The 18,756-nt window shown below is 33.8% G+C and overlaps 2 protein-coding genes and 1 pseudogene across 2 annotated transcripts; 2 read left to right on the forward strand and 1 right to left on the reverse strand.

Moving 5' to 3' along the window:
- LOC104728282 lies at positions 525-1,046 on the reverse strand (annotated as a pseudogene).
- On the forward strand, positions 15,978-16,851 carry LOC104724159. Its single transcript, XM_010442610.2, has 2 exons — positions 15,978-16,258; positions 16,386-16,851. Exons 1-2 carry the CDS (start codon positions 16,009-16,011, stop codon positions 16,538-16,540), a joined length of 405 nt encoding a protein of 134 aa, XP_010440912.1. The 5' UTR covers positions 15,978-16,008; the 3' UTR covers positions 16,541-16,851.
- Positions 16,559-18,425, forward strand: LOC104724158. The gene is made up of 8 exons (XM_010442605.2): positions 16,559-16,675; positions 16,907-17,144; positions 17,239-17,310; positions 17,399-17,466; positions 17,556-17,688; positions 17,776-17,856; positions 17,934-18,023; positions 18,122-18,425. The coding sequence occupies exons 1-8, from the start codon at positions 16,569-16,571 to the stop codon at positions 18,221-18,223; spliced, it is 891 nt and encodes a 296-aa protein (XP_010440907.2). The 5' UTR covers positions 16,559-16,568; the 3' UTR covers positions 18,224-18,425.

Genomic DNA, 18,756 nt, shown 5'->3' on the forward strand with positions numbered 1-18,756 from the left:
AAAAATCTAATATTTATTCAGCCAAAAATCAATCCAAAAAGTTACTACTAATGAAAGAGACAAACAAAGGGGAAAGATGATGATAAACCCAGAACGAACTACATTTGAAGAGGATTAGAGTTAAGGGATGACAAAGGGTTATTTCATGGGTCATTAATTGCTTCCCATATAACTGCTTTAGTAATTTGTGCTATCAACTATGTTAATGTGAGATTTTGATGATTTATTAGTCTTCTCAAGTACTATGTGTTGCTTTGGTTTTCTTTTCTCTATCTAGTTCACGATAATATATGGTGTTGTGAGTTTGGTCAATATGTGCCATGCACATCCCATTAACGATTCTTAAATTAGTTGGTAAATAGTGCAAATGGAAAAAAGCTTCCTTCGTATTCGTGAACAAAAGTGTAAAAATCAAATTATTTAGTCTCAGTATTTAGTAATTGATTGATAAGTCATTTAGTGTAATACACATATTTTCCCAATATTTCTTCAGCTTATTCCCAATACAAGTTTTACGATTTGTCTTAGAATACTTCTTCAGCTTCTTCTTCTTTTAACTATTTAAGAAAATTTATAACTATTTAAGTTAGTATTTCTTAAATGCACGTCACAGGTGACCCAGAATACGCCATTGACAACCTTAATCTTAGCATTCTTCACATCGTAAATCGCTGGGTCAAACTTTACGAAGCCGACGTATTTGCGTCCGGAGTGGTCGTTCTGGTCCATGGCTTCTTTTGTTATGCTAAATCCAACGGGGTATCTTGGAAGTCGTAGGTGCTGGGTGAAGGAAATTCTGAACAACCCGGAATATCTACCCTGGCAATGCACGAATCCTCCTTAAAAGTCCACCGGACTGGTCCCTTGCCGCCACCGTATTCTTCGATCTCCAGTTTGTAGTTTCCTGTTGTTATTAGATAAAACGAACAAGATTAATTAATGAAACAAACAAAGATTGGTTACTGGTTAAAAGCGAAAACAAATTATAAAGAAAAGGTACCATTACTGGAGGCGGAGTTGGATGCTCTTGAGGAAGATCCACTCATTCTCGAATTAAGATGTTTTTGGAATCTGTTGATGAGTTTAAGAGTGAGTTGATTGATCTGAATATCTGACGCTAATGGCGATCATCTAGTTGCTATTTATAGACTGAAGAAGATAGATTGTGTCTCTAAAAGGGTCTAGGCTACATTATACTAGGCCAACTTGATAGGCCCATCGTGTCGAAATGTCGATCAACATAGAAGTAACAAACTAAGGAACAAAGTATGAATATTTATAATGTTTGATGACAAACGTCTCACTCACTTATCCAAAATTCTTCGGTAACTTTATCAAATCCAATGAGACTAGTTGATTACTCCCCACATTTTGACACTCGGTCAATCAAATTCTTATATATGAAATCTGGAGTAAGTAAATTGTAAGCAATTAACTATATGAATACAATATAAACTATGAAATCTCTATGACATGGAGCTATATAATATAAACTAATATATATATATATATATATATATTATGAAAATTAAGCTAGATTTTTGTTTCTTAATTTAGTTAAAACATAACCTTAGATTATTTCAATTAAGAAAAAAAACCAATATTCCTTTTTTTTATAGTTAATCTATATGTCAATCACATTAAAGTAGCTATATTATTTCAATTTTACATTAATTGCTAAAACTATATTATGAAGATGTAAGATATATATTATGTCTTATCTTGGAGAAGGTAAATCTAGCTTGATTTGTAAGATGTAAGCTTATATTCTTTAATTAAAAATCTTTTTTTTTTTTCTCTAGTTAACTTTTTTTCTTTAGAATTTATATATGGATTTAATTCTGGTGTGTCCCTATCCCAAAAATTATTTTCTATATTATCCACCTTAATTCTACATACCTCTGTATTTTCACAATAATTATAATTCTCAGTTTTTCCCTTTCTTTAGTTTCGCATTATTTAAATAAAATAGAGATATTGAATATATTTTAAAAAAAACAAAAAAACAAACCAATCACAATTCATCTCTTTCCCAACTCGACATCATCCCACGAAAAACAAAATTTCCACCATTGAAGCTCCATTGAAACTCGTTTTAGGTAATTTCTTGGTGTATTCAACTATTTTTGTTCAATTTCAACATATTTGAAACTTGTTTATAGTGTAGGTAGTGTTGATGTGTTAGGATTGTAATGTGTTCTAATTTGGGGACATTCTTAGATTTCTTATAAATACGTTTTTTATGTAAATCTTGTTAATTCTCATTTGTTCAAGTTTATTAGAGTCAGAGTACGTTTATTATTTATGGAGCTAGTGGTTGAAGAGAGCTAGATAGAAATTGGATTAGGTTTTCTCGTTTCTGCAGATTTAGGTACAACAAATATTAACTGATACAACTGGTAAAACTGAAAGAAAGCGAAAACTATTCTAATGTTAGTTTCTATTATATTTGCAGGGAGTAATGAATAATAATCTCCACACATTCATTCATTTTGATTATGGGGGAATTATTTAAACAATGAAGATGAAATACAATGGATTTCAAGAAAAGATGTTCGACATGCTCTTTTGATGAAAACACCTATTGAGCAGGTTACTTATTCTGCATTGGTTGATAAAATATGCAAAAAGATGATGGTAGCTGCAGGGACGAAGATGAAGTTTAGCTACATTCCAGTTTCATTGAATCCTAAAAATCCAATATATATCCTTGATGGTGATGGTATCATGACTCTTTATGTATGTGAAAGTGTGAACATAACGAGCTGCTCTGAAAGCTTGTATGACATTTTCTGTGATTAGTTTCTATGTAGGTGATGTTTTGTAACAGTTTTTGTTTTGGTTGTAAGACTCGATTGTTCTGTTTTTGGTTGCAAGACTGGTTTCTGCAGTTACGGTACAACTGACTGTAGCATGTACAACTAGGATACACCTAAGTTTAATTTAAAACTCGACAATTTTCATACTCGTGGTACAACTATGGTACAACTTTGAACTTTATAAGTACTAAAATTTAAAATTCAACTAAATCCATCTATTTCTATGTTAGTGAATACAAACATACACAAAACAACTATAGAGCAAATATTATGGTCACTTTGACCATGTAAATTTTATGGTCACTTTGATGGTCCTACATAAAGCAAATATTTCTAATACTTTGATGGTCACTTTGTTATTTTCATCCAAGTAATTATGTCAAAACATGTAAATCAGTTATTTTAGACATATTATCTTCTGAAATTGTATAAAATGTATTATAATTACCTAATATGAAAAGTACAACTATAAAAATTTAATTTATTGTAAGGTACTACTAGTAATAAGGTAAAAATAGTAATGTACAACTATGTTCAACCTTGTACAACTATAAGTTTGAAGTACAATTACATAAAAAATTTGGCAAAATTTTATTATTTTTCAAAACATGTGTAAAATGAGATTCATTTTATTATTTTTCACTTACCATTTAAAACATATGGTAAATGAGTTAAACGAGATTCATTTTCATCCATATTAAATTTCTTAATTTCATTTTAATTCATTTTTTACACAATTTCTTTTTAATCCATTCAAAATTCACTTTTAATACACATTTTAAATAAATATCAATAACTTATTTTTTTAAATGGTCTTAGTTGTACCTAAAATATCCCAGTTGTATCTAAAATATCTCAGTTGTACCTAAAAATCTCAGTACCAAAAACATCTAAATATCATCCATACAATACATCTAAACTAACGTCAACCAAAAAAAATACCAACATTAATCCATTACAAAAAAATACCAACAGTAATCTATCATGTGTTGCACACACAACTACAATTTACTTTGCAGGTTCACCGTTCTTCTTTCTCCTCTTTCCCTTTGTATACAGACTCTTAAGGTATTTTGAAGGTTGTCATGTTTTTCATCTTCTTAGTACAAGTCTCCAGCTTCAGCAACGTTCATCCACTGCTTATATTTTCAGTTTCCATCACATAAGTTTCTTCTCCTCTTTCTGCTTCATCTTTTTCACTAGCCACCTCATCATTTCCTGCTACTGTATTTGTTGAAGCTTCATCAGCCTCTTCCCTGGTTGCTGCTTCATCTTCTTCACCAGCCACCTCATGATGACTAGTTGTACCCATAGTTGTATCCATTGTTGTACAAGAAAACTTATTTGTACCAAAACACAAAGGTCTCTATTCCGCTCTTACACAAAAACTAACCAAAATTTCATTCTATTTAATTGTGGTAGCCATTGAGGATTCAATTGTTCTTCGTTTGATGTTGGCCGAGGATGAGAGATTTCTGATTGTGAATGAGGAGGAGTTGCTTCACCCGTTGCTATTGGCGGAGGAGATGTGATTGTTGCTAAAGGAGGAAAAGCGATTGAGGCTGGTGGAGGAGGAGCGGTTGAGGCTGTTGGAGGAGGAGCTATTGAGGCTGGCGAAGGAGGAGCTTTTTCTGTTGAAGGATTGTTCTTTCTCCTTTTCTGATAATTCACACTGTTTCTCGTTTTGGATGGCATTGACATAGCTGGGATTAACAAATGAAACATAGAAATTTTTAGAGATTTTGACTCTAATTTTGAATTTAAATCCTAGTTTACAAACCCTAATTTCAGATGAGATTTACCTTTGAAAGAGAATAAAATGAAGAAATAGATCAGATCTGATTAAGATTGTGAGAAAACAGATGAGATTTTGACTGGAGAAGAAAGAATAGATTGTTCAAAAAAGTTTTGGTTCACCGGAGAAGAAGAAAGAATCGAGAGAAAGAAAATTAAAAGATAAAGTTCAGATCCGATTTTAATGGGTAACAGGTGGATAATCCGAATTAAACTTGGTTGGATCAGTAATTAAAGATATTTGTACAAGTTTTATAGTCTTTCACCAATTTTTTCATTAAAATAAAATAAAAAATAAATCAGTTATTATAGGAAGGAGAAACCAGAAAAAAAAATTTGGGATAGGAGCACACGAGAATTAAATCCATTTATATATTGCATATTATGTTGTTACCTTCATGGTTACAGCGAAAACCAAATGATGCATGTACAACTTCCATGGGAATTGGTACAAGAATACTCTGTCGTGTTCCTGTTCCATCTCTAATCCGATTCAAAATCGTTTGCAAACAATGGTACACACTTTTCAAAAGCAAATCATTCATCAATTACAACCACTCAGTTCATGTACGTCCTCAATTTTTCATATGGACGGATTCCAAGATGTATTTGGTAAGCGTCAATCTCAGCAATGATCCAAAGATAAGGATCCATGAGTTACCTTTAGATATCCCTTATTTTAATAATGCCTTGCGTGCAAACTTCCTTCCTTGTGATGGCTTATTGTTTTGTGACTCGTGGTCATGGAAAAATAAAGCTGTGATTTGGAACCCGTGGTTAAGACAAACTAGATGGATCGAGGGTAAATACAAAGATTTCTTGTTTCGTGGCATAGGATATGATAGTGGTAAACCTAAAAATGTTTATAAAAACATAATATTGTTAAAATTGATAACACATGACAAAATCTTTAATTGTTAAAATTGACACATGTTTCAATCACATGAGTTACTAACTTTAAAAACTAAGGTTTATAAAAACATAATATTGAATACGTTATCAAATCATTAACCGATTGAAAAAATTAAGAAAGTTACATTAGTTTCTTATTTTGATTATATTATTTTCTTATATTATGTTAAACACTAATTTTAACACATTAAACCTTTTTATACTTTAATCATTTTTCTGTATACATTTATTTTTACTTTATGATTATAATAAATAACAATTGCATTTAAATTGCAAATATTTCCTTATTAATTGCACATATTTTTCTTTGAAATTATTAATTTAATAGATAATTTTGCTATTAGAATTAGTGATATAATAGATTATTTTTAATTTTATATACTTTCAACAATATTAATTTTAATCTTTTTATTTTTAGGATTTTTTAATTTTCTTATAATTATTAAACGAAATTTATTTTTACACACATAAAAATTATTTTTACACATGTGAAAATATTTCGATATACTTGACATATGTTGCAATTACATGAATTACTAACTTTGCAAACTAAAGTTTATATAATAAGATTAGTTAACAATTGTTGATGAACTAATTAAACAAAATTTCCCACGAATTAATCACCCGTAGAGATGGCCGCAGTAGTCAAGGATGACCTGGCTCCACTAGTGGCAGAAATGGCTGCAGTAGTCAAGGTTGAGCTGGTCACTCGAGGCAGAAATGGCCGCAGCCGAGGAGGAGCTGGCTTCTTTCGGTGATGATCCACTTATTGTCAATTTTTTTTTTTGTGGAGTATTGAAAACAGAGAGACAGAGGAACCAATTTTTATTTTTCTTTTTTCTTGTGTGTTCATTCCATTTGTCTTACGGGCTGTGTAAATACAGAAAATCTGGTGGGTTTGGCTCCATTTAGGGTAAGGGGAGAGATCAGTTGTAATTTAATGTATGTAATTTAATTTCTTCTTTTTTTCACTCTAATTTTTCAACATCGTTTTTTATCATAGCTTCACTGTTAAATGGAAGACCAAATGACGCATGTAATACTTCCATGGGAATATTGGTAGAAGAGATATACTCTACCGTGTTCCACCTCTATATCTTATAAGATTTAGCACCTTCTACAAACAATGGAACATTACTAGTCAAATCATAACTTCAACATTTAGGTCCAAGAGCTACAATGCGTGTACCCGAGTTAGGCAAATCTTCAGAAATTTCATAATAGCATTGGTGTAAAATATCTCAAAATAAAACTATGTCAATTTATGTAAGATACAATATACAATTCACAACAACAATCAGAAGGACGTAAAATGACTAGTAAAGAACTGTAGCGCTTAGATTAAGAACAAGGAGGCGAGCGCAAGCCCATGGAAATTCACAAAGTCAGTCAGTCAGCCCGCTAACTATATGATGGACCACACTGGTAATGGGCATGTGTTGGAGCGAAAATTTGGTCGTATAGGTTGTCTTCTGCTCTTTTTTTTCTCTTTATATGTATTCTCCTTTTCCATTTTTGTTCATCAGGCCACATTTTTCAACATAGTATGTAAATATATTCTTAGAAATATACCACTATTAAATTGGAACAGATTGAATACTCTTCAAAATTGGCGGTTGCAAAGGCAACACGAACGTGATATGTACAGTGTGTTCATATTTTCAAGACAAAATAGATATAAGTCATGATAGTTGATGATGATTTGTAGAAGGAGTAACCAAGGAGAATGTTTAAAATCTGTAAGCATGTTAAATTCAGAGATTCGATGTCGTGATTAGGAACAAATAACTAATGTATGTAACGTAAATTTTGATAAAGAATAAACCCACCAACACTTCAGTTCAAATCGTAACCGTAACCAATCGAGCTGACGTTCATAAAACGCAAGCCGATATCTCAATTGACGAAGATCTTACGGAGAGATCTCAATCAAGATGAGTACAAACACCATTGTCACAAACGAAGAAGAAACAAAGAAGAAGAAGTTACAACTAACAATTCTCAGATTTTTCTTGTTATCTTTTCACAATTGATCTTTGCTTCTCTTTATAGCTTCAGGTCTCCTTTCTGCTCCTAGCCAATCATCGGCATCCAACACACAACTCACATCTCCACCAATCATATTCTAGCAAACGTCCACGTCACCCCAGCTCATCACTTTCCTGTAACAAATCCTTCCCCTTGACCTCAAGATTGGAAAGAAAAAGAATTCATCTGGTTTGCAAGAGTTCCCCTCAGATTGTTGCACCAAGATCCCATTCATTTAAATGATTACTTGCTGCAGTTTTTAGAACCAGTCTTCTCCAAAAAGAATTTGTTGCGGTGTTTGCAACAAGTTTTAGACCTCTTCATAAGCTTGGTGAGTTGTGTATCATAATCCATACCAAGAGAAGTATCAAATTTAGTACTTCTTTGCATAGTCCACTAAATTTCCTGAAAATTTGAACCTCCAGGATGCAAACATGTCCCGTGTGATTGACTTGCAGCTAACAAGTCCATTGGAACTTCTGCTTGAGCGAAAAAATTCTGGAAATGGAACCTCCGGGATCCCAAACTCGGTTAGTTCCAAGTGAAAGANACTCTTCAAAATTGGCGGTTGCAAAGGCAACACGAACGTGATATGTACAGTGTGTTCATATTTTCAAGACAAAATAGATATAAGTCATGATAGTTGATGATGATTTGTAGAAGGAGTAACCAAGGAGAATGTTTAAAATCTGTAAGCATGTTAAATTCAGAGATTCGATGTCGTGATTAGGAACAAATAACTAATGTATGTAACGTAAATTTTGATAAAGAATAAACCCACCAACACTTCAGTTCAAATCGTAACCGTAACCAATCGAGCTGACGTTCATAAAACGCAAGCCGATATCTCAATTGACGAAGATCTTACGGAGAGATCTCAATCAAGATGAGTACAAACACCATTGTCACAAACGAAGAAGAAACAAAGAAGAAGAAGTTACAACTAACAATTCTCAGATTTTTCTTGTTATCTTTTCACAATTGATCTTTGCTTCTCTTTATAGCTTCAGGTCTCCTTTCTGCTCCTAGCCAATCATCGGCATCCAACACACAACTCACATCTCCACCAATCATATTCTAGCAAACGTCCACGTCACCCCAGCTCATCACTTTCCTGTAACAAATCCTTCCCCTTGACCTCAAGATTGGAAAGAAAAAGAATTCATCTGGTTTGCAAGAGTTCCCCTCAGATTGTTGCACCAAGATCCCATTCATTTAAATGATTACTTGCTGCAGTTTTTAGAACCAGTCTTCTCCAAAAAGAATTTGTTGCGGTGTTTGCAACAAGTTTTAGACCTCTTCATAAGCTTGGTGAGTTGTGTATCATAATCCATACCAAGAGAAGTATCAAATTTAGTACTTCTTTGCATAGTCCACTAAATTTCCTGAAAATTTGAACCTCCAGGATGCAAACATGTCCCGTGTGATTGACTTGCAGCTAACAAGTCCATTGGAACTTCTGCTTGAGCGAAAAAATTCTGGAAATGGAACCTCCGGGATCCCAAACTCGGTTAGTTCCAAGTGAAAGATAAGACTGTTTCTAAACCATACCGACTCCAACCAAAAGATGATTGGCATATGTAACAAGTGTAAGAAGCCAAACCATGTACTGATGATGAAGAGGCTGCTTAACCCACATAGAGAACCTCAATGGAAGCTGGTCGTTTTCTGAGTCACAATCATCACTAGCAGACCCTATATTCTTTATGTATTGAGACCTTTGATAACAATGCCTCTCAGCCTCCATATTTGCATGTTCTAACTTATGACACTGCTCATATTCTTTTACCATTATAAACCATCGCCAAGACCCTGAGATTACCAAACTATTTTTGAGCAACAACTTCACTCTGCTCAGGTTATATCCCCTCAAGTCCCTGTTCTTAAACTTGAATCTCCAAGATTTGGAATACTTCAGTTTCTTCATCTTCCACTGTAAGTTTAGACCTCTACGAATCTCTTGTGAATCAGGTCGAAGCAATACACACAGTGTTATTCTTCTGATCCAACTTTTAAACCACTCTCCAACTTCATCATGTAGCATTTTCTCATAATTCAGTGCTAAAACACTCTTCGCATCATTCAAATGTTTCCCCCATTTATATTCAAACATCCAAGACTTTGGAGATAGTCTTTGCTTCCCCTTTTGAGACTTGATACATGTTGACTGTTCGCAAAGCTCAACTACTGCCAATTGGAAATCATCAAGAGGTGTAGTCACAACTTCTTCTACGACCGGACTTTGATCCTTAATAACTGTATCATTGCTTGAACCCTGCAACAATCTTTCTACCATAGCTTTATACTTGAACCACCACCTCTTGGAGAACTTGCTCTTTTTGCTACTTATGACTCTTTGAATAACAAATCTGATTTGATTTAGCCACTCATTCGCCATTATAATCTTCTCATAAACTGTTTTTTCTTCATGTCCTGGATCACTCTCTGTTATCCCAAGCAGTGTACCAAGCAAACAACATCTCAGGTTAACAGCCCTGGCCACTTTGAACTTGAACCAAAGTCTTTGAAAACCTTTTCTTTCTCATAATTTGCAACAGATTCGTTTTTAGTGGCTTTGAATCAAACACTTGACGTGCCATACTAGCAGCATATGCAAGATCAAACTCTGACTTAGATCGATGTGTTATCGCAATTGCAGATGGCGAATCATTAGCAACATCCACAAATTTAATTGGCAAATCATCATCAACATCTTGAGATTCTATGGGAGACATATGGCTAAGTTCCAAGTGAGAGATTGATGATACCTGCTGATTAAGAACGGAGTATGTCGAATGATTCAGATTGTTTTCCACTGTTCGATCCTCGCTTTCAATCAATTTCGTTGGAACCTCCATTTCAATCGATTCTTTATCATTAGGAGATTGATCTTCATCACACTCTTCCGATTAAGAACTCAAACAATACAATTGAATGTTTATGGAGGAACAAAGATTCACTTCTCAACTAGCTAGGGTATAGAATGAAGAAACAACCCTAGTTCAATACTGAGGAAGACACCAAACTCTCACAGAAACACACCAAGAAGAAGAAGATGATGCAAACACACAATTTCTGATTATTCGCATAAACTTCACAATGAAATCTTCCTTCTCTATATTTCTCTATCATCCTCTTTTCTAACAAACCCTTCCAGCCACTAAGCTTCTGCCAACACATCATTCACCTCTTGGCCAATCTTCTTTCACAATTTCTCCACGTCAGCTACTCTTCATTTTCCCTACAACAAATCTCCCCTCTTTGAGACACCTTGACCACAAGGTTCATGAAATCTTCTTTTCCAAATCATAGAGTAAATCCCATGTAGCCTCTTCCACAAAACCATAGCTTCCTTCTTTAACCACATTTCCAAGTTCTGTTTTTTTTTTTTTTTTAATAGCCTCTAACAGAGAGCTTATACGCATTATTAGGTAGCCATTGAGAATTTCTTGTATCTAAACCACCAGTCTTTGCCCACTAACTATTTCCCAGAGTTAAACACAACTGTTGCTACCAAACAAGGGCCTATAGATATGCATTTCCTTAGAGTTGTTCTGCAGCCACAAGGGAGGTTCTTCTGCAGGCCCATCATTGCTTAATTCCTGCATCAGACCTTCTGATTCAATTGATTCCAGAACACTCACAGCTTTATACTTAAACCACCACCTCTTGGGAAACTTGTTCTTTTTGTTTCTCATCACTTGGAGAACAGACTGAAGCTCATAGCTTTGCGGTCTCTTCCTCCAATCCTTTTCCAAAACCATTCTCAGAACTGATTCCCCCATCACTACCTGAGGTAACATACAAGCCCCAATCTCCAAATTTGCATCGTGATTCTTCTCCAGCACATATTTGCAAGCAAAAGCCGAGACTTGAAGTCCCACACTATAACTATTTGATGATTTGCTCCGACTTTTATCTCTTGCATCTTCTGTCCAAGTGGGATTGTCACGTTTCTTATTTCTCAACTTTGTCCAAGTACTTTTGTTCCCCAAATGAGTACTAATCAGATTAGAACAAACCATTGATCACTCTTCTGTTTTCTGAATTTAAACATCCATTGCTTAATCCCTTTTGTTTTCTTTATGCTGAGAAAATTGACAGAACAGTTGGTGTGCATAGATACTTTGCACCATACTTAACTCCCTTTGTGCCCTCTCAACATCACCACCAACCTCAAATCTCTCATCACTCTTCTTTTGAACCCATATTTGCTCCAGATTCTTGTTCACCACCATATGTTTTAGAGTTTCCAATCTTAAGTTTACTTTGCTAGGTTCGATATTCCTCAAAATCTCAAGATTAAAAGCTAGTACCTGAGATTGCAGAATCGTTTCTTCCTCCAATATTTCCAAAACCGTGTTTGCATCTGCTATTGTCACTGTGTGATGCTCAGTTTCAATCGATTCTGTTGCAACCCCAAGTTCAACCAATGCTTTTTCAGCTTCGTCCCTTTCTATCCTGCAAATTCCTGATTTCTTGTGTCGCAAATGGTGATTTGGAGTTTCTAACTCCTCGTAGAAGATACAAATTGCCTTCGACCTTCGCTCTTCAATCTCTTCAAGTGATATCATCCGATGAAACTTGTTTGCGCGAGTAAACAACGGTGATTGCGATTTTGTTAGATCTAAGTAGCGTTGATCACATAATTTGGTTTTGGCTGAGGACGAATAAAATCCTCTGAAAGTTGCGGCGAGGCAGGACAAGCATCGACGTGTAGATTCTCCTCCACCGCGTTCTCTGCTCGCAACAACAACAGCAGAGCACTAATTCGTTCGCCGATCTCTACATTTTGGTCTGCGATTGTCTCTTTCAATTTCTCTAATCCCGATCCCAAAGCTCCGTTGTTTACACAAACTGTAGCTGCCATGGATTTCGAGGTCGTTTGGCTCTGATACCTTTGATAAAGATAAACGCACCAACACTTCAATTCTAATCGTAACCGTAACCAATCGAGCTGACGTTCATAAAACCCAAGCCAATATCTCAAATGACGAAGATCTTACGGAGAGATCTCAATCAAGATGAGTACAAACACCATTGTCACAAACGAAGAAGAAACAAAGAAGAAGAAGTTACAACTAACAATTCTCAGATTTTTCTTGTTATCTTTTCACAATTGATCTTTGCTTCTCTTTGTAGCTTCAGGTCTCCTTTCTGCTCCTAGCCAATCATCGGCATCCAACACACAACTCACATCTCCACCAATCATATTCTAGCAAACCTCCACGTCACCCCAACTCATCACTTTCCTGTAACGTATTTCCAGAAGATGATCAATTAATTCATTTTTAGTCAACAATATATCACGCAAAAAAAGAAACAAAATCATTGTTGCCAAACATTTTGTACTGAAATAAAAATAGAGAATCTTGAGTTTTTTTCTTTTTTTACAAAAAAAAATATGAAAACATTACGGCTTCAATTGGTGACCATATTTTAAGTAAAGAACGAGAAGGAATGTGATGCTTTGTATTCTTCTTAGCATTGTGTATTGAAAGAAAGCGGTTTCTTCTTTTCTCTCTCGTGAGCGATATCAACGAGGCAAAGCAACTGTTCATTTTTCTGGTTATTTCTGTACAATTTTGGGTTGAGTACGCTTCTGAACAAAGCAACGGACTTCTTGTGACGTTAACATTTTCCAATGGTGATGTTTTCCCATTACCATGTTTGGAGTATTTCATCTTATCGATCGATTGTATGGGCTGCGGAGTATATGGTTTTAAAGTTAAGATGAAGAACTTTTATGATGATGGTGACAAAATTCCTTGGGCGGAAGCTTTCTTTTCACCGGAACGAGTTCATCGTTATATTCATGGGAGTAGCTTTTGGTATAATCTACCACAAGTCATGGTCGTGATGGGAAGGATAACGGCGGCTAGCGGTGATGGTGTTGTTCTCTCTTTTCTTTGGTCGAGAAATTCTGCTTCTATGATAAGGAAAATTGTGGCAACTAACCGACTTCAATGCATTTGGCGTTTCAAGCATGTTATATTGAGTTTTCAAAGACAAGAATCAGAATCACTTCAACCAATATTTCAGATTTTTCATTTAACAAAAGTAATGCGAAAAACATTTTGGAGTTTCATCTTATAGCCAATTACGAGTATGTGAAGAGGGGACGTAACAGATTTTTTCTGTTAGCCTGTAAGGTTTTCGATTGCAAAGCATAGTCACTTCCACTTCTTCATCGAAATTGTGTTCAATTTCCTTTATTTGTGTCATTAGTTGTAAAAACTCTTTATGATATAATATATTTGATTTGCCAAAAAAAAAGAATGAGAAGGAATGTGATATTCCTCATCATTTCACAATTTTTTTACCATTTGATAGTAATAATTTTTCCTTTACATTCCTCTACATTCTCAAAAAAATAAAGAATAATAGAACAAAAGTGTTACTCCCCAAAATTGATGAGGAACAAATGGAACAAAAAAAAAATATTAAAATTCGTTTTTATATTTTAAAATAAATAAATAATAATTTTATTAATAATATTCAATTTTCTAATATAATAATTTTCATATTTTCATAATGTATTGATAGAAAAAATAATTTTGATATGAATTTCATGTTAAACTAATCTTAAGGCTATTTGAAAACCATATATGAATAGTAAAATAAATTTAAGAGAGTCATGTTTATATCGTAAATAAAAATTAAAAATATTTTAAATTACCTTTAAAATTGTATTGTAGGTTAATATTTAATATGACATATCTAAAATTTAATTTACAATTTTTAAAAAAAAACAAATGTAAAATTCATTGTATATACATTAGAAGTAGTATTAGTATTATTATTGAATTTGATATATTTAATATTTAATATATAATATATATCAAAAGATATTTTTATTGTTTGGTTACCATTTACTATTTAGTTCATTCTCTCCAGATTTTCTTTTCATTACTTAAAAACTGTTTATTCCATTCCACATTGTTCTTTTTGTTCCTTTTCTTTTTGTTCTTCTAATAGTTACGAGCAGGAGCCTACGTACATTTATAGTTAATAGTTTCCTTTAATTTATTCATAAAGGAGTTGCCCAATTATTCCACCCTGAAGATATAACTGTAAATACATTTTATTTTACATGCGTTTAACAAGATTTTGAAAGTAAAATCAAGGGTTGTAATATATAGAAAATGGTGTTAAAAGTTTAAATTTTTAGATAAATGTAGAATATTTTAAATATTAATAAATGATTTATACATAATTTAAATATAAATAAATACATAAAAACTTTTGAAGTAGTATTTTAATATAGTATTTTTTTACTTGGGAGATTCTTAAAAATAACACCAAGATAAGTTTTTTTTCCAAACTTAGTACAACATCTCTAAATTCCAAAATAGCACCAATTAATCTTTTAAAATTAAATCCTAAATTCAAAATACTAAACTCTACCCCTCAAAACTATACTCTAAATGTGAAATTGAGAACCCAAATCTAAAAAAAAAATTTAAAAATTAATTATAATGTGTTAAATAGTGCTATTTTTGGTAATTTATGGAATATGTGCTATAGTTATCTATAAAATTTTAGTGCTATTTTAGAATGTTTCTCTACTTTTATAATCACATCAATTACGATGATAATTTAATAACAAAAGTTGATTTTCTTTAACACTTTAATAATCAAATAAACCAGGCGTAGCCCGGATGTTTCCTAGTTGTTATGTAAATTAATAATTTAATGGGCTAGTTGACACATCATCACTTAAGTGACAAATTGATCAAAACATTTAACGATTGACTAACATTGTATGAGTCAATGTATGAATATGGGTAACGATTCGAAGTCTAGGTAGTAAATTTGAATTATGTAAGGGTTTAGGTTGAAAAACACACATATATGTTGTTTGGGTAGGAATTTACACTTTCGAAATAGTACGGGTTTAAATTTACCTTTTTCCCATACTCAATACAATCATCCCTTTAACACCGGGAAAATGGTATATTTCTACCTGTACTATTTGTAAAGTGTATATTTCTACCTGAACAAAAGAGAAGTGTATTATCCAACCTGAACTCTAATAAAATTCAAAATTACTACCGAGACTTTGAAGCGTTATCGATAATACTACATTGACACAAACACTGTTAGTCAACTGTTAAATATGAGTGATTCATATGACACATAAGCAATGATGTGACAAGAGTTTTTGAAATGAAACTCAAACGACGTCGTTTTGATTTGGAGAAAAAACTTTAATTAGGGTTCTTTTTTTGTTTTTTGATTTCACGATTCGTTTCTCTCTTTCTCTTTCTCTTCCTGCAGGAGAAAATTGCCCTAGATACAGAGAAAGAGAAAGAGAAAGAGAGAAACGAATCGTGAAATCAAAAAAAAAAAAGAACCCTAATTAAAGTTTTTTCCCCAAATCAAAACGACGTCGTTTGAGTTCCATTCCAAAAACTCTTGCCACATCATTGCTTATGTGTCATATGAATCACTCATGTTTGGGGGGAACACGATGGCTCAATCTCTATTGAATTTCTCAATCCCCAAAACTCTAATCCAGTCTCACTCCCTCCATAGCTTCAAGACACCGAAACTAAACCCTCGACGATGCTTCTTCTTACGTTGCGCAGCTTCTTCTCCCGACGGAAGCAAAACCTTAAGAACTTGCAAAAACTGCAAAACCCAATTCGATCCTCTCCTCAATCACCCACGCGCTTGTAGATTCCACACTGCTCATTTCGCTGGTACAATTTAGGGTTTTTTTAATTTCTTGAATTTGTGAAATTTGCTCTGTAATCTGGGAATTAGGGTTAATTATAATAAGTCAAGGGTTTTGAAGAAATTTTGAATTTTGGGGGTGTTTTGATTTAGGGGAGACGAAGAGGAAGTTTGAGAGTGTATACACTGGTGGAACAATGGATACACCAAATTCTGGGAAAGTGTTACAGTATTGGCATTGTTGTGGATCTGAAGATCCTTTTGATTCTGGTTGTACTGCATCTCCTCATGCAACATATGATGATTGATACAAGTTTCTTTATTAATGAAATTGACATGAAGAAGAAGAAGGAGAAAGGAAAAGGATATGGTGGAAAGTTACCTTTTTTTATGTATTCGTTTCTTGCACAGAATCAGAATCTTTTTGTATCCTTGGATTTAAGGTCTCCTCCGTAATCACATTATCTCCATGTACAAAACAACCTTTTTCGGGATATGATTCTAATTCTTGTTTTGTTTCGTCCTCCCAACTTGTAACTTTGCTTCTCAAGTTTTCTGTTTAGTTTGCTTGATTGTTATGTCTCTTCTTTTTTCCTTAATGTTTTTTGTTCATCTCTGATGTTCTCGTTGCAGATTGATTTTTCTGACATTTGGTTTCAATCATTGTTGGTAAGAATTAGGATGGGAGAACATTTAGTGTTGGTGGTTGATCGATTATTAAGCGATTCTGGTCTTGGGGCGGTAGACAAAGCAGAGCTTAAAACTGACTTGGTTAACAAAGACGGTACATCTGAATCTGTATCTGCAGGAGCAGATTTATGTGAGAGTAGATTCGAACAATGTAGGATTTGTCATGACGAAGATGAAGATTCTAACATGGATACGCCTTGTTCTTGCTCTGGAACATTAAAGGTGATGTCTTTGTTTTCCGGTTGTTTTCCGTGAACAGGATACTGTCCGAACCTGAATTCATAACCTCAATAATTCTTTCATCAACTCTTTGCAGTTTGCTCATCGTCATTGCGTCCAAAGATGGTGCAATGAGAAAGGTGATACTATATGTGAAATATGTCGTCAGGTATAAATTCTATAAAGCAACCTAATCATATAGTCTCTTGATTTGATGAAGATGAAATTTTTCTCACCAAACTTTGTTCAAATTGCAGCAATATAAACCCGGTTACACAGCTCCTCGACAACTGTTTCACTACACAGGCTTATCTATGAACTTCAGGTGTTTTTTTTATTCATCTTGCTTTGATAACCTTCTTTGTTCCTCTGCACAATGTAGTAATACCATTCTTGTTGTTGAAAACGTCCCAGGAACGATTGGGGAATCGAGGGACTAGATCTTCGTAATCCTTATTTTATAACCTGGGATGTAGCTGGTGATCATGAGCTTTACTCATTTCATAGTCCCACAAGCTTGATATGTTGCCGCATAATTGCCTTGCTAGTATGTTTCTTTCTCTCTGTCCTTGAGAACATATAGATCCAAAGTTCTGATCGATCACGCAATAATTTTTTCATCTTCATGGTGCAGTTTGTCCTTCTGCTCTTCTTGCGCCATTCTCTTCCAGTTTTACTAGGTGGAGTCGATGATTTCTCGTTAACCATGCTCATGGTAAGCTCGATAAAGGACTTCTCAAACATGCATATTACCTCTGTTTTCCTGATTTAAGATTTTGCTGTATTTTGCAGTTACCATTAGTGAGAACATTAGCAATCTTGTTGATTGTATATCTATTTGTTAAGGCATTCATTGTTATACAACGTTGCACACAAGAGAGGGTGAGAAACAACATTCTTTGAATTCTAACATATGATTCTTGGCGAGTTGAGATATCGAATATAACTTGTTCCTTTATTCTCTCGTTGTTGCAAATTAGGATACGAGACTCTCTGGTTTCTCGTCTGATGAAGAAACTGCACCGCCGCGGATATTGATGGCATTGCCGGAAAGACCCGAACTTCATGTTCCCGTAAACTAAGATGATCACTGATCAGTATTCAATATAAGTATATAACCATCTCGTTATATATATGTTTGATTTGTATGTCATGAACACACATAAATTATTTATACCCATAGAATAAATGTTGATAACCCGAGTTTGATCAGATAGATGTTATACGAGAAAATGTGATTGTAAGGAGAACTGATGCAAAAATAGTAAAAGAGTTCTTCACTTATCTTGCAGTTCAGTTATGCGTTATGTTGCTTGTTGATGGTTTGGCTTGCTTTGGAACAAGATTTGAGCGAAGTTTTTCCTGCATCAAGATTTGGATTTATTTCCCTTTCTTCCGATGATGGTTAACTTTTAATTGATTTCTTTATTACAATAAATCATCTATAAACATAAAATAAAATTACATTCGTATCTCAAACTTATAATCCCGCCACTAGAATTATTTAAAAGTCAATCCATCTTTTCCACTGGATGATTTGGATTGGATTGTTTGGATTGGTTGTGTGTGCGATTGATATCTGTATATTTTACACTCTTTCATCATGCATTTCTCA

Source organism: Camelina sativa, chromosome 11 (assembly GCF_000633955.1).
Source record: "Camelina sativa cultivar DH55 chromosome 11, Cs, whole genome shotgun sequence".
Classification (NCBI taxonomy): domain Eukaryota; kingdom Viridiplantae; phylum Streptophyta; class Magnoliopsida; order Brassicales; family Brassicaceae; genus Camelina; species Camelina sativa.

What these genes read in the sequence shown, in the direction of transcription:
- LOC104724159 (XM_010442610.2), top strand. Translation starts at nt 16,009, where the DNA reads ATGTTTGGGGGGAACACGATGGCTCAATCTCTATTGAATTTCTCAATC. An exon ending in CCACACTGCTCATTTCGCTG is followed by an intron (nt 16,259 to 16,385) that starts GTACAATTTAGG and finishes GTTTTGATTTAG; the next exon opens with GGGAGACGAAGAGGAAGTTT.
- LOC104724158 (XM_010442605.2), top strand. Translation starts at nt 16,569, where the DNA reads ATGAAGAAGAAGAAGGAGAAAGGAAAAGGATATGGTGGAAAGTTACCT. An exon ending in TTTGTATCCTTGGATTTAAG is followed by an intron (nt 16,676 to 16,906) that starts GTCTCCTCCGTA and finishes ATTGTTGGTAAG; the next exon opens with AATTAGGATGGGAGAACATT. An exon ending in CTTGCTCTGGAACATTAAAG is followed by an intron (nt 17,145 to 17,238) that starts GTGATGTCTTTG and finishes AACTCTTTGCAG; the next exon opens with TTTGCTCATCGTCATTGCGT.